The sequence below is a fragment of the Lactuca saligna genome, chromosome 5, assembly GCF_052625555.1.
Source record: "Lactuca saligna cultivar CGN05327 chromosome 5, ASM5262555v1, whole genome shotgun sequence".
NCBI lineage: Eukaryota > Viridiplantae > Streptophyta > Magnoliopsida > Asterales > Asteraceae > Lactuca > Lactuca saligna.
In genome coordinates this window covers 314,556,587-314,573,274 of record NC_136421.1, presented here as the reverse complement: position 1 = coordinate 314,573,274, position 16,688 = coordinate 314,556,587, and the positions used below count along the sequence as shown (strand labels likewise).

Genomic DNA, 16,688 nt, shown 5'->3' with positions numbered 1-16,688 from the left:
TACATATCGTTAATATGAGCACTAAAATTAAGCACAAGGTTATTTTTTGCATAAATTAATTTCATCAAATAATAATTATGCAAAATCCAATTTATGCAAAGTATGATTATTTTTACAAGCTAATAAGTTTATTTTTAAGATTATAACAAAAGTTCATAAAAAGTACTTTACAATATTTCTTACTTCTTAGTAACTTACAAGATCCAATGATTTACAATATAACAGTTTCCATTTTAACTAATGTATGATGTATCGTAAGTTATAAATAAATAAATCATAATTAATATATACTCATCATATTCCGTATTGGACCTGCAAAGCCAATCCAAATAATATCAACCCAAACCTATTCCTTATATCTTCTACAAATACATTTATAAGCCTCCCTAGGATTTCCTCTTTTCCCCATTCGAGCAGAGGACCCAGCAGGAAGAAAGAAAGAGGCAGAGCCGCCGCCGCACTAGCCGGAGTCGACAATCTCAGGTTCGTTTCTTCATTCGTGTAACGGATTACTTCATGTCTGTGTTTTCCTTCATTCAATAGAATAATCACTTGTTTCACATAAAAGTAGTAATATCCACGGTCTGATTATGATGACAGGTCTGCATTAGTTCAATAATAATAGCTCAATTGAAATCCCTCAGTATCGCGTCATTTTTTTATACGCAAAGTTTTTGTTCTTTGTGTTCGAAAAGAATTAGGAAATGGCTATGGATACACGAAAGTGCTTACTCAGGCGTACAGTGTTATCTGTTGCTTATAAAGTCTAGTTTAAAATCATGTATTTTCGGTAATTACGAATCTGGTTTAGCATATATGATTATACTTTCTCTACTCTAAAGATAAACCCGATTCAAAATCTAATTGACGCCTTCCTAGGCCCCACGTATTTTCTCTAGTATGTTTGTTGTATTTGATGACAATAATGAGAAGTTTTAATGGATCTATTGCTTTTAGCAGTGACGAAAAGAACTTACTTCCTGCCCCGAATCTGATAAAAAACCCGACAACGACCCTATGTATGTGTCGGTATGTGTTAAAGTGCAAACTTGTGAATTGGTTTCCAAAAGAGAGAGACCAGGTTTTATATTTAATAATAATAATAATTTTAATAAGTGAAATAAAAAAAAATTAAATTCATTAAGGGTACAATAAACTAGTATCGATTCAAAAATATCAAGCTTTAGACTAAAACTTAATACCTAGCACATGACAATTTTTGCAATTCTATAAGAAAATTATACGTGGATAGATCGATCTACTTTCTTTTATTAAGAAGTGCATTAGAACAGGGATATTGTACCAATGCATTTTATAAATTTTAGCATATTTAATATATCTATTTTATATTATACTAAATAAAATAGTAACTTATTAATTAAAAAGAAAACGAGATAACGAGAGACTCGGGGGTCCGTCGTCTACATAAAAAAGGTCGTGTCTAAGATTAGAAGCAAAATTTACAATTATGTAAGCGAGTCGATGATCCATTTCAATGAGGGCGAATGTTTATTGTTGAATTGCCATTCCGAGTTCTTCTAGAATTTATTTTGCAAATTAGGGCTAACTCTATACAAACACAGTGATTATAGTTTGATCTGGCTGGCTATGTGAGGATAGACGCTTCGCTGTTTTTCACTTCCGTGTCTCTCTTAGCGTTCAATTCAACACCAGGTATGTTATGCTTTTTAGTATGCTAGCTCCTTTTTCCAGTTTCAATGACACTAAGCTATGTTGTAATGGTTGGAGCTGCAAATTTTCATGTTTCCCTCAATTTTGGAACACTGTTATCTGGATCGATACTAATATATTATTCAGTTTTCCATCAATTAGCTTGTTCTCATCTTTCTTTGGAGATCTATATGAGTTTATGTTTTAGTTTGATCATCACAATGTAACATTCTGACATGCACATTAGCTATTCGATAAAATGCCTCAACAAAAGTGTTCAAATTCTAACATCAAATTTTAGATCTATTGACATCCACAATTGAGATTTGGGTATTGTTGTCGTTGTTTAAGATGAAATTTAATGTTGATTGCTTTTCTAGTTTGGGTCAATGGAGAACAGCATCGGTCAAAGCTCCTCCCCAACACAAAGAAGATGGAGAAAAGTTGCTTACGGAGGTATGCAGCCTGGTTTTGATGACAATCACACTGACAACACTTTCCTTCAAGAAATGGTGATGAATGCAAATGTAGTCAAAAGAGACATGCTTAAGGTGATGCTAGATTCCATTCCCATATCTCAATACCTTTGCATTGTAGCACTTGTGGTTTTGGTTTGGACCCACACTCTCAATTCCACAATCACTCATAACTTTTTATTAATTCTTGATGTCGCCCTACTTGCATCTGGCTTCTTTATCCTCCTTTTAACAGCCAAAATGCTTTCATTCACTCTTCTCATCAACTACTTAATCAAAATCTCCTTTTTCACAACCAGTCTATATGTCTTATCCCCAATATACCACACGTTGACCAGGTCAATAAGTTCAGATTCCATATGGGCGTTGACCACATCACTCATAATCCTCCATCTCTTCCTCCATAACTATTCTGGATCCACCATTAAAGCTCCTGGAGCTTTAGAAATTAAACCGACTTTAACCAGTAATATTTCACTTAATGCTTCCATTGTGGCTTCACTCTTGATTGCTTCTAGGCTTCCTTCAAGGGTTCTTGTGTTTGCTGTCATTTTGTTTTCATTGCAGGTTTTTCTTTTTGTACCTTTGGTGACTTATTGCCTTAAGAAATACTCAGTAAGGTTGCACCTGTTCTTCTCATTGGTGTTGATGGTGATGACTTTGAGCTGTGTTTATTGTTTGCATAAACTGATGTTTGTGTTGTTGTTGGGAGTGTTGAGTTTTGTGAATTTGGTGTGTCCTTATTGGTTGATTAGGATTCAAGAGTATAAGTTTGAGATTAATGGGCCATGGGATGAGGCGAAGTTATGTTTCAACATAACAGATTGAAATGAATCCATGGCTTTTTTACTTTTTTACCTTTTCAGAATTTTCCAATATCGAATTCTCCTGTAATTATGGTAAAAAAGTGACAGATTTTAAAGAATTATTATAGTTAATTCTTGAATATATAGCATGACTCTAACAGCATGTGTCAACTGTCAACTCCGAAGTATTTGCTATGAAAATGCAAATATCATGTTTGCCCCTTTTTTTTTGTCATGTAACAACTAGTAAAATTGTACTTTGATCTATATTCTGTTTTTACAAATACTTGACCTTTTTTTTTGTCTTGATGAGATGTAAAACATTTTTCACCACTTTACTGATGGTTTTCAATACCAATCAAAATCACCAAAACACAAAAAATTACCAAGTTGAAGAATATGACAAATTTGGCCAATTATTGATAAGAACGCCTTAAATTTCAAACAAGTGTAAACGGGGTAGTATTATTGCATTATTTTTCTCTCTTTAATTTAGTTTTCTTGGATCAAAGAGGAAATAATGAAATGTTTAACAAAAGAATGCAATCCGTTTGTAAAAAGTAGTGTTTATATGTTAACTCAAAAAGAGATGGTCATTGCTCCCTATTAGTCGCATAGTCACAAAGTTTACTATTAATTCGTCGTTGGGTGTCAACTTCTTTGGTTAACCGCCATGATGAGATCCTAAACACAGAATGATCAATGATCACCGACCAAAACAAACCACCTCTCTATAATAAGTATACACTATGCAAGCAAAGTAAAAACATTTACAAATATCTCAAGATCTATAAAATATTGTAAATGAGCACTCATTTAATGGTGGAAGAATAAATTATAACCATAAATGATACATCTATGGAAGGATACATGACTACAAAATATTATAAATGAGCACTCATTTCATGGAAGATTAAATTATTACCATAAATGATACATCAAAATTATCCACTATGATGGAAGGATACATGACTACCACGACACACCGAAAGACTTATATTACGAGTAAATATGATAAAAGATATTAAATTTACATCAAAACTCTAGTTTGACATTGTTTTTTTATTTTTTATTTTTGTTTCAAATTTGATACTGTTTTTTCAACTTTTTACAATTCTGATCACTTGACCGGTTAATCCAGTTACCTGCTCACGTGATATTATGACATGTCAGTTTTAATTATGTGACATGCTAACATGTCAAAATTGGTTTTTTTCTCCAATAAAAAACACTAAGTTTTCGTTTTTTTTTTCGATTTCGAGATTAAGTTTAATTTTTTTTTCCTTTTAATTTTGACACTCTGTTTTTTTGTTCCAAATTGACTATAATGCAACGTCATCAAAATTGATACGTTATCATGCCACATCAGCAGGTAATCAACCGGTCAAGTGGTTAAAATTGTAAAAAATTAAAAAAACACAGTGATGAATTTGAGACAAAATAAAAACACATTGTCAAAATTTTTTTTTTGTTTTAAACTTATTGTCTTTTGTGCTATTGTATAATAAAAAAAATACATATTATTAATAGGGGTGTTCAAAAATATCTAAATCCGAACATCCGATCTAAATTTTGAAAATCTGATCCATAATTATTTGAAAATTTCGGTATACAAAATTTGGATATCTGATTTTCGATTCGGATTAGGATAACCATTTTATAAATTTTGGCTATTTCAGGTTTCCGATAACCATCTTAAAATTTTCAGATTAGGATAGCCATTTAAACATTTTTTTAAAATTCTGATCGTCATGATTTGTAAGGTAACATAATATATATATATATATATATATATATATATATATATATATATATATATAAGTGATGTCATGATAACTTGAATGTGTACATTGGGGTTTCAGTTTTGATCATAGTAATGACGAGGAACGTACGTCGGTAGAGTTTACAACGACACACAATCAATAGTCTCAGACTCTTGCTTTTTAAAAGAGGGATGCGCACTTAATTACCTTTCAAAGTGTTGATGATTTTATATCACTAATGTTATTTAAGTGTAAACGGGTTAATTTGTTAATCAATTTCACTTTGACAATTATTGAACAAATCGGTATGGTGCAGAGTGCACATTTGTTTAATTTTGTTTTTGTTGAAAATATACTGCTATTTAGGGGCGAAACCCGTAAACCGACATGGGTCCGGGGGCTTCTTTATCCTCCTCTTAACTGCCAAAATGCTTTCATTCACTCTTCTCATCAGCTACTTAATCAAAATCTCCTTTTTCACAACCAGTCTGTATGTCTTATCCCCAATATATCACACGTTTCCAGGTCAATAAGTTCAGATTCCATATGGGCGTTGACCACATCACTCATAATCCTCCATCTCTTCCTCCATAACTATTCTGGATCCACCATTAAAGCTCCTGGAGCTTTAGAAATTAAACCGACTTTAACCAGTAATATTTCACTTAATGCTTCCATTGTGGCTTCACTTTTGATTGCTTCTAGGCTTCTTTCAAGGGTTCTTGTGTTTGTTGTCATTTTGTTTTCATTGCAGGTTTTTCTTTTTGCACCTTTGGTGACTTATTGCCTTAAGCAATACTCAGTAAGGTTGCACCTGTTCTTCTCATTGGTGTTGATGGTGATGACTTTGAGCTGTGTTTATTGTTTGCATAAACTGATGTTTGTGTTGTTGTTGGGAGTGTTGAGTTTTGTGAATTTGCTGTGTCCTTATTGGTTGATTAGGATTCAAGAGTATAAGTTTGAGATTAATGGGCCATGGGATGAGGCGAAGTTATGTTTCAACATAACAGACTGAAATGAATCCATGGCTTTTTTACTTTTTTACCTTTTCAGAATTTTCCAATATCGAATTCTCCTGTAATTATGGTAAAAAAGTGATAGATTTTAAAGAATTATTATAGTTAATTCTTGAATATATAGCATGACTCTAACAGCATGTGTCAACTCTCAACTCCGAAAGATCTGATATGAAAATGCAAATATTATGTTTCCCCCCTTTTTTTTGTCATGTAACAACTAGTAAAATTGTACTTTGACTTATATTCTGTTTTTACAAATACCTAACCTTTTTTTTTGTATCGATGAGATGTAAAACATTTTTCACCACTTTACTGATGGTTTTCAATACCAATCAAAATCACCAAAACACAAAAAATTACCAAGTTGAAGAATATGACAAATTTGACCAATTATTGATAAGAACGCCTTAAGCTTCAAACAAGTGTAAACGGGGTAGTATTATTGCATTATTTTTCTCTCTTTAATTTAGTTTTCTTGGATCAAAGAGGAAACAATGAAAGGTTTAACAAAAGAATGCAATCCGTTTATAAAAAGTAGTGTTTATATGTTAACTCGAAAAGAGATGGTCATTGCTCCCTATTAGTCACATTTAAACATTTTTTTTTAAATTCTGATCGTCATGATTTGTAAGGTAACATAATATATATATATAAGTGATGTCATGATAACTTGAAGGTGTACATTGGGGTTTCGGTTTTGGTCATAGGAATGACGAGAAACGTACGTCGGTAGAGTTTACAACGACACACAATCGATAGTCTCAAACTCTTGCTTTTTAAAAGAGGGATGTGCACTTAATTACCTTTCAAAGTGTTGATGATTTTATATCACTAATGTTACGTAAGTGTAAACGGGTTAATTTGTTGATCAATTTCACTTTGACAATTATTGAACAAATTGGTATGGTGCGGAGTGCACATTTGTTTAATTATGTTTTTGTTGAAAGTATACTGCTATTTAGGAGCGAAACTCCTAAACCGACATGGGTCCGGGGGCTTCTTTATCATCCTCTTAACAGCCAAAATGCTTTCATTCACTCTTCTCATCAACTACTTAATCAAAATCTCCTTTTTCACAACCAGTCTATATGTCTTATCCCCAATATACCACACGTTGACCAGGTCAATAAGTTCAGATTCCATATGGGCGTTGACCACATCACTCATAATCCTCCATCTCTTCCTCCATAACTATTCTAGATCCACCATTAAAGCTCCTGGAGCTTTAGAAATAAAACCGACTTTAACTAGTAATATTTCACTTAATGCTTCAATTGTGGCTTCAATTTTTGATTGCTTCTAGGCTTCCTTCAAATCCCAAATGTTAAGTTTGAAAATCGTAATATTTTTACATCTTATTCCGAATTTATAGTTAGTTTGGTTATCATGATATAACTAATGCATAACATTATGCTTTGAATGTAAAAAAAACATTGTATTTATATAAAAACGTTATTTTTAAATGAAAAAAAATGTATTTATATGGTTTAAAATGTAATAAAAATATATTTATACGGTTTAAAATGGAAAAAATAGTCAACAGTGAACAAAATTTAAAAAAATGAAGTTCGATTTAGAACTAAAAACAGAGTAATTGAAATAAAAAATTAAACTTAGTGTCAAATTTGAAAAAAAAGTGAAAACTTAGTGTCTTGTGTGAAAAAAAATCAATTTTGACACGTCAGCATGTTTTGTCAGCATGCAACGTCATCAAAATTGATATGTTATCATACCACGTCAGCAGATAATCAACCGGTCAAGTGGTTAGAATTGTAAAAAATTAAAAAATACAGTGATGAATTTTAGACAAAATAAAAACACATTGTCAAATTTTTATTTTTGTTTTAAACTTATTGTCTTTTGTGCTATTGTATAATAAAAAAATACATATTATTAATAGGGGTGTTCAAAAATATCTAAATCCGAACATCCGATCTAAATTTTGAAAATCTGATCCATAATTATTTGAAAATTTCGATATACAAAATTTGGATATCTGATTTTCGATTCGGATTAGGATAACCATTTTATAAATTTTGGCTATTTCAGGTATCCGATAACCATCTTATAATTTTTAGATTAGGATAGCCATTTAAACATTTTTTTTTAAATTCTGATCGTCATGATTTGTAAGGTAACATAATATATATACATACACACACACACACACACACATATATATATATATATATATATATATATATATATATATATATATATATATATATATATATATACATACTAGCCGTCTACCCGCGCAAAGCGGCGGTGACGAACAGTTTTTTTCGGCAATATGTTTTTTTAACAAAAGATTTATGTTCCAAAAAAAGAAGTACATATCCAAGAGAATAGAATCCAACTTTTGTATTAGTTTTGATATATATTTACAGGAACAATGTCTTAGGCCAAAGGTATTATTATGGTTACCAAAAAATGACTTTTACTAACAATGATCATATTTGTATAACTTAGTAATCACTTTGATTTTTTTTTTTTAAATAATAGAAATATACCAAACGAACATAGTAACAAATAGTCAAAAATAATAATGAGAGCAACAAATATGAAATATCTTGTAAGACCTATTGGTGTGGTATTTTTACATTATCTTGAAAAGAAATAAGAAAAGATAATGTAATAAAATTAAAATAAAAACATCAGATTTCAATTAATTATGTCAAGGGTCTTGGTCCTTAAGTTATACGAACATCCATTTCCATATAAAAACATCAATTTCCAAATAAAACCCGTTGTATTAACTTATTTTTTAAATGTCTTTGCCCATCATGCAATGGTATTGAATATTGATATTGAATATATACTTGATCTTTTAATACATATGCTTCAGGATTTCTGCCACTTCCTGGAGTCCAAGCATGAGTTTTCTGTAACAATTACACATTACTAAACAGGGGTAAATTCGTAAATACATTAATATTAAAAGTTTTTACCTTCACATTGCCTTTTTGCCTTGGCATCATATGAAGACAAGGAGTTACGACGTTGAATGTCTTTGGGAAAATACTCAGCTCTCCAATGTTGCTTTTTCTTGTTATAAAAAAAAATTAGAAGAAAAAAAAAAATTCAAAATTTCAAAAGGAAACAAAATTTGCACACCTGGAAACCCAACAATACCAACTACATCTCCACATTTCACACCAGAATGAAACTTGGAAAATTCAGCTTCATCCAAATCGGATCTCCTTCAAAAACAAAGATAAGATTTTATAGTTAAATAAAACGACAAAAACAAAAGTAATCTGCATTTTGAGGGAAATATTAAATTTAATTCGTGTCACCTTGCATCAGCCATAACTTGCACTTTTGTATCTTTGATGCCATGAAGATCATAAAAGAAGAGCTTTGCTGCAGAAGCTCGTTTGCTCATATACAGGCACTACTTCCAATGTGTTGTTAGTTGATTGATGAAATGTCATGCTGCGACAAGAATAACTTGTAATCTGGCATCTCAGTACTCTGTTAGGGTTAAGATTACTGCAAGAAAAGAAGCCTTTAATGGCATAAACATCCCAACAGTTTTGCTATAAGTGCTCTCAGGGGAATTTAATCAAACACTTGGTGGCAAAAAATAAAACACCAACTTAGTGATCAATAATCGACATACCCAACATGAAGGGATGACAAATTAAGTCAAATGCCATAAACCCTGCTTAGAGGTTAGCGTTGCGAGGTCATAAACGGTTTTGGTTTACTTAATCTACTCGAATAAGGAGCTTAAACCAGTGGTGGAATCATCTGAAGTTGCTGCTACTTAACCACCGATGTAGCCTGTTCCAGAGTAAATTAAGTATCTTTATAGACAGAGAGATTGGATGCTAGAAAAAACAACTCTCATATATCTATCACATCCACTAGACGTTTCTGTTCAGAGAAAAACACAGAGAAGGTTGAAGAGCCCACAGCCAAAACCTTAAATCAACGATTAAGAGACAAATAAGAGAGAAAATTAAGTGTAAACTTTAATTTCCATAAGGTAAAGTACCGGGGAGAAGGGAATAGGTGGTGGCTGCTCGATGGTTGTGAATGTTGACCTGTCTTCCATGGATGTTGGTGATGACATTGTAGGAGTGGCGACAATGTAGCGTTGATGGTGGTCACAGAGGAGTAGGGTAGTGTGTGGTGATGAACGACGACATCAAGGATGGTTCTAGTGAAGGAAGTTGAATCGAACAATGACTGTTGGAGGTAATGGTGATGATATCGAAAAAAGATGCAGACCTAAAAGGTGGACACTACCGCGTTTTTTGGTTCTAGGGTTTCAAGAGAGAAAGTAAGGCTGCGTAGAGCTTCAAATGAGGCAAAGCTGATAATTTTAGGCTTTTGTATCTAGAGTTAGAAGAAAAACATGGAATTCATTTGTGTTATCCAACTTGTACCTCTTAATCTTAAGAAGACGAAGGTTGGGGGAGGCGGCATCAATTATGCTGAAGATTTCCATTAGGGTTTGTTTGTTGGTGGAAGAAAGAGAAACGGTGGTGGTGTGCCCGACATAACTGATGGATCCGGTGGTCATTAGTAGTGAGTGGTCTTAGGGTTTTTTAGGAGAAGAAGAATGGATATAGGGGAAGGGGGCACGAACTGAAAAGATTTTTTCCCGGATCTTAGCTTTTTTACGACTCATCGTTTGGACTAAGGAACTGGGTCAAAACCTGATGCATTGGTTAATTGTACTTCCTTTTTCATGTTTTGTACTACTTAAAAAATATTATTATTTTATAGATGACTACTTGTACCAATAGCTTAATGATTTGAACGTCTTAAAAAATATTATTATTTTATTCAATCTATTTATAGAAATAGTTAGATTTCTTTTATAAGGTAGTATAGATATAAGTGATGTCATGATAACTTGAAGGTGTACATTGGGGTTTCGGTTTTGGTCATAGGAATGACGAGGAACGTACGTCGGTAGAGTTTACAACAACACAATCGATAGTCTCAGACTCTTGCTTTTTAAAAGAGGGATGTGCACTTAATTAACTTTCAAAGTGTTGATGATTTTATATTACTAATGTTAATTAAGTGTAAACGAGTTAATTTGTTGATCAATTTAACTTTGACAACTATTGAACAAAACGGTATGGTGCGGAGTGCACATTTGTTTAATTTTGTTTTCGTTGAAAGTATACTGCTATTTAGGGGCGAAACCCCTGAACTGACAGGGGTCCGGGGGCAGCGCCCCTGGGAGCGGGGTCCAAGGGGCAGAGCCCCTATGTGGGGTCGATATTCTAGACCCGAATTTAAGTTAGTTTATGACGTTTTGATAGTTTTAGGACATAAAACTGTCATGTGGTAGTTTTAAGACTTGAAGTTTCTCTTGTTATATGATCATATCCGAAATTTGACAGTTCTGGTTATATGATCATATCCGAAATTTGCAGCGGTTAACCATAGAAGTTGACACCCAATGACGAATTAATAGTAAACTTTGTGACAATGTGACTAATAGGGAGCAATGACCATCTCTTTTCGAGTTAACATATAAACGCTACTTTTTACAAGCGGATTGCATTCTTTTGTTAAACCTTTCATTGCTTCCTCTTTGATCCAAGAAAACTAAATTAAAGAGAGAAAAATAATGCAATAGTACTACCCCGTTTACACTTGTTTGAAGCTTAAGGCGTTCTTATCAATAATTGGCCAAATTTGTCATATTTTTCAACGTGTGGTATATTGGGGATAAGACATATAGACTCGTTGTGAAAAAGGAGATTTTGATTAAGTGGTTGATGAGAAGAGTGAATGAAAGCATTTTACCTAATATATCATTTTCTTCCTCGTATATAATGATTCTTAAAATTTTCAATTTTTGTTTACTTGTCGATAGAAGAATATGTGTTTGGCCAAAAAAAATGATTTTTTTTTTGAAAAGGCGATACCTAACAAAACAAAGATTGAGAAAACTATGCAAAATTTTCAAACACAGTTCTTAACAAAAGATTATGATAAACACAAAATCATAGTTTTCTATGAAAAATAAATATATTGACTAAACCAAAAATTAAAAAAATACGTTTCAATGTCTGGAATCAAGACTAATCTTACCCAAAAATAGCATCACCGACGCATAATTCAAAATCCATCTTCTTGACTATGTTGTTTACTGTTTGTTCGTGGTCTCCGGCTCAAAGGCACCTTCGACTTGATCACCCATTTATACTACATTCTTTGTCTTTCAAAAACATCTCTCCACTCGATCTTTAATTTGTTATTATTTCATTGTCTTTGTTTGTCTTCGTAAGTGATCTTCGGTGTTCTAAGGCGATTCATTTCAAAAACATCTCTCCGCTCAATTCATTTCTCACATGCCATCTGATTTACTCTTTTCTTAGGTATGTAACACCTCTAACTTCTGTTCTATGTACATTTGCAGCCCTTTTTTTACTTTCATTATTATAATAACCTAATTTTGTAATTTTCCATATACCAATTTTCATTTACTTCATTGATTGTTGCTGTTTTATTTTATGATCAAAATTATATTTTATAATTATATGACATCATTTTTTTATTAATTCATACATACATAATATCCAATATCCAATGTATCTTGATTTCATATATTTATTTGAATCAATCATTATAAAATTACATGACAATCACATACCTCTCTTATTATTTTTTAAAACAATTGATTAATACTTATAATTCATAATAAATGAAAATTTGTTAAATTCTTTAAGGAATAAATAAATCATAATTAATATATACTCATCATATTCCGTATTGGACCTGCAAAGCCCAATCCAAATAATATCAACCCAAACCCATTCCTTATATCTTCTACAAATACGTTTATAAGCCTCCCTAGGGTTTCCTCTTTTCCCCATTCGAGCCGAGGACCCAGCAGGAAGAAAGAAAGAGGCAGAGCCGCCGCCGCACTAGCCGGAGTCGACAATCTCAGGTTCGTTTCTTCATTCGTGTAACGGATTACTTCATGTCTGTGTTTTCCTTCATTCAATAGAATAATCACTTGTTTCACATAAAAGTAGTAATATCCACGGTCTGATTATGATGACAGGTCTGCATTAGTTCAATAATAATAGCTCAATTGAAATCCCTCAGTATCGCGTCATTTTTTTATACGCAAAGTTTTTGTTCTTTGTGTTCGAAAAGAATTAGGAAATGGCTATGGATACACGAAAGTGCTTACTCAGGCGTACAGTGTTATCTGTTGCTTATAAAGTCTAGTTTAAAATCATGTATTTTCGGTAATTACGAATCTGGTTTAGCATATATGATTATACTTTCTCTACTCTAAAGATAAACTCGATTCAAAATCTAATTGACGCCTTCCTAGGCCCCACGTATTTTCTCCAGTATGTTTGTTGTATTTGATGACAATAATGAGAAGTTTTAATGGATCTATTGCTTTTAGCAGTGAAAATGGCGGACACCAAGGCAGTGACTATTCGAACAAGGAAGTTCATGACAAATAGACTTCTTTCCAGGAAGCAATTCGTAAGTTATTTGTACAACTTAAACCTATAAAGATAATATGTGATAATGCTGATATACTTTTATGTTTGAAATTACCTTATTTTTAAAACAATATTCGCCTTGATATTTTTAGGTTATTGATGTGCTTCATCCTGGCAGGCCAAATGTCTCCAAGGTTTGACACTACTCAATTCATAAATTCATATGTTGAACACCATTTAATCAACAACTGGTTATTGAAAATCCTTTTTGTTTTTATTTTGTTTTATTTAAGGCTGAATTGAAAGAGAAGTTAGCAAGGATGTATGAGGTGAAAGATCCAAGTTCCATCTTTGTATTCAAGTTCAGGACCCATTTTGGTGGAGGAAAATCTACTGGTTTTGGTTTGATCTATGATTCTGTTGAGAATGCTAAGAAATACGAGCCAAAATACAGACTTATCAGGGTAATTCTCAACGAATTTTGCAACTTTAATCTTTATGGTTCTTGGATTTTAAATTAAGCTTTATTATGTTTTTTTTTTTCTTTTTTGCAGAATGGATTGGATACCAAGATTGAGAAGTCAAGGAAACAGCTAAAGGAAAGGAAGAACAGGGCAAAGAAGATTAGAGGTGTAAAAAAGGTAAAATCTCTTATACCCACATTGCCCTAACATTATTATTTTTTTTTTATGTGGTTTTTTTCTTAAACTTGATTTCATTTTGTTTTGCAGACAAAGGCTGGGGATGCTGCCAAGAAGAAGAAGTGAGAGGCATTGAGAGGTTTTGTATGGTTATTTTGCATGTTTGTTTTAGCATTTTTGAAGTTGTATTTCTTGGAATTAAGTTAAATGTAGGTTTTCAACTTTTAAAAAAAATGGAGATTGGTATTCTGTAGTTTTATCTTGGACTTCGCTCTTCTTGTTGGTTCTCTTTAAAATATTTTCGTGTTTCAAGTTGTATTGCTTCCTTTGTGTTATGTAGAGGATGCTATCGTCTACCATCCATTAAAACATTAGCAATTCTAGACTTTTAAATATGTTGCTCAATAAAAAATGTATATTACGAGCTTTGAGCTTTTATCAGTAAACTGCCTTTTTTACAAATAGAATCAGAATTAGTATGTTAACTTGTGAATGTAAAGAAGAATTATCTTTAGACAAAAAAACACTTTTCTCAATATAATATCAAGTTTTTTAAAATTGTGATCATAAATTCATACAATATCTAGATACGATCATAAGAACATCGTTATAAATGTCTAGTACTAGACTACTAGTACTGTTTTTAACTAACATAATATGAATCCTAGAAAATTCTTTTGATTTTTTATTACTAAATAATGGAATGGAGATTGTTCTTTTTTCATGCTTTTGGTAGGCCCATAATCGTTCTTACAATCATGATTTTACAAATCAGATTTTTGAAGACTTCCCTTACGTAATTTCATCAAAACATAAACATGCATATATGCATGATATACAAAGCAAAATAGTACAAAAGTTATTATTTTTTTCTTCTCCATTTTATGTTTTTCTAAATCAAAAGTTGTATTTTTAGTTTGTGTTCAATATTGTTGCCTCTTAGTAAGCTCTATAACATGTACACTTTGCTTAGTTAAGCCTTTCATTGGTTGAATACCCACACACTCATTAATTTGATAATGAATTAGGGTTTGTATAACCCACATGAAATTCAAGTCGATAGCGCTGAGCAACCTATGTTTGGTTCATGGGTGAAAGGTAACAATATGTTAGTCCTTTGGTCAATTGTTGTTGATTTCTCATCCTTTGGTTGGTGGTTGAAAATGACTATTAAACTTATGTCAATGTCTTCTTACGGTCAAACGAAAGACTACAATCCACACTTTAAAGAAAGTGTATTCGGCTTTAAAAATATAAATAACATACACCAATATATATAGGATAGTCTGAGGACTCTTGATCTAGGATTTCTCCTCTGTTCTTTGTTTTGTTGTGGCTCTAGAGTAGGATCACATGTCCAGATGTCTATCTCACCTCTGAGTATCTATGATCATGTATTCCTTGGATTGTTGGTACCTAGTATGTTACTATGCTGTAGTGATATGTTAGATATGTATCCTGGTATATAGGATGTTGCTATGCTGTAGTGATCTGTTAGATCTGTATCTTGGTTTATAAGATGTTGCTATGCTGTAATGATCTGTTACATTTATGTGTGTATCTGTACTTGTTGGTTATCATCTAGTGGAGTGCCCTAGGGATTGTATGTAGTCATGTAGGATAGCCTGAGAACTCTTGATCTAGGCTTTCTTGCCCGTTCGTTTGGTTTTGACTATAGAGTAGGATTATCTGTTCGGGTAGCTATCTCACCTCTTGGTACTTGTGGCCACGTTTTCCATGGAGGTTAGCCGACAACGGAACTGTGTGTTGTGAGAGGACTAGTAGGTAATAGTGAGCTGTATGATTTTGTTTGCCTCTATTATGTGCCTACTTGATCCTGATGGTTTATATGTCGACATATGGTAGTAGTGGGTTGAGGCGATCCTGCTTTGTGCTGTAGACCAATACCCGGTGCGGGCCGGCTATAAGTCGTAGGCACAGAGGCTCGGAAAGAGTGGGTTGGGTTGAGGTGATTAGCCAACAAACCGTGGGTATTCCAGCCCGATGGTTGATTGGACCCATTGCGTGTTGGCATTCCACTCCAAGGACTGATTAGGCCTGGGCATTCCAACTAGGAGGTTGTGGGCCGCTATGCATACTTGTATGTTTATCGTATGGGGTGTTTTGGGGGAAACTCACTAAGCTTTATACTTACCTAGTTGTTTATTATTTCAGGTATCATCGGTGGCCATAGGAAGACAAAGGCAGGACTGTACACACTCATCATCATCATTGAGGATTTCACGTTCACTATAATACTTTTTTTTTCAAATAAATGTAATTAGGAACATATGGTTTTCTTAAAATGATTTTATAATTGGGAAGTTTTACTTTAAATAAAAAGAATTTTTTTTGGTTGTGAAAATGGGACGTTACATTATTTCATCTAACACTAATTATCGTAATCACAGATAATAAGGACATATAACATATAATTATCTAATTACTTCATATCTATGTGTAAGATGAAAGTACCTATGCACTCACAAGTTAAAAGCAGATGAATTGTGACTTTGGTTGCGCTTCCCCTTAGCACTTTGACTTTGCCTTTGATGTGACCTAGGTTCATTATCACTAAGTCTTAGTCTAACATTCATCATGACTAATGATAGTCTAGATTCATCATTACTCCTAAAGTCTACTGATCTATAGCTGATAAGTGACAACCAGGTAAAATCATATCAGAGGTAGGGTCCATTTAGTATACAAAGTATACTATTTGGAAATCCCACGTTAAACACCTCACTAAATCTAGATTAGACATCATCCTCGTAAGTAGATCAATCGGCATAATGATTTGGAATCACTAATAAATCTTATTTATAGGTTCATAATAATGACTATGAACATAATATAATTTACACTTGAAA

The 16,688-nt window shown here is 32.7% G+C and overlaps 1 protein-coding gene and 2 pseudogenes across 4 annotated transcripts; all 3 read left to right on the top strand.

Moving 5' to 3' along the window:
- Nucleotides 1-363: 363 nt before the first annotated feature.
- LOC145048644 (phosphatidylinositol N-acetylglucosaminyltransferase subunit C pseudogene) lies at nucleotides 364-3,218 on the top strand (annotated as a pseudogene). 2 transcript variants are annotated; one of them, XR_013682991.1, is made up of 3 exons: nucleotides 364-483; nucleotides 1,584-1,674; nucleotides 2,052-3,218. The product of XR_013682991.1 is annotated as a phosphatidylinositol N-acetylglucosaminyltransferase subunit C pseudogene, transcript variant X2 (transcript). The 2 variants fall into 2 exon arrangements; XR_013682990.1 differs by lacking the exon at nucleotides 364-483 and having other exon boundaries at nucleotides 1,400-1,674.
- A 1,736-nt stretch (nucleotides 3,219-4,954) lies between these two features.
- Nucleotides 4,955-5,808, top strand: LOC145047085 (phosphatidylinositol N-acetylglucosaminyltransferase subunit C pseudogene; annotated as a pseudogene).
- A 6,740-nt stretch (nucleotides 5,809-12,548) lies between these two features.
- On the top strand, nucleotides 12,549-14,075 carry LOC145048643 (small ribosomal subunit protein eS24z-like). Of its 2 annotated transcripts, none has more exons than XM_078997192.1 (6): nucleotides 12,549-12,660; nucleotides 13,138-13,217; nucleotides 13,330-13,371; nucleotides 13,471-13,641; nucleotides 13,732-13,818; nucleotides 13,909-14,075. In XM_078997192.1, exons 2-6 carry the CDS (start codon nucleotides 13,143-13,145, stop codon nucleotides 13,942-13,944), a joined length of 411 nt encoding a protein of 136 aa, XP_078853318.1. In that variant the 5' UTR covers nucleotides 12,549-12,660; nucleotides 13,138-13,142; the 3' UTR covers nucleotides 13,945-14,075. The 2 variants fall into 2 exon arrangements, with proteins under 2 accessions (XP_078853318.1, XP_078853319.1); XM_078997193.1 differs by having other exon boundaries at nucleotides 12,566-12,660; nucleotides 13,135-13,217.
- The last annotated feature ends 2,613 nt before the right edge of the window (nucleotides 14,076-16,688 follow it).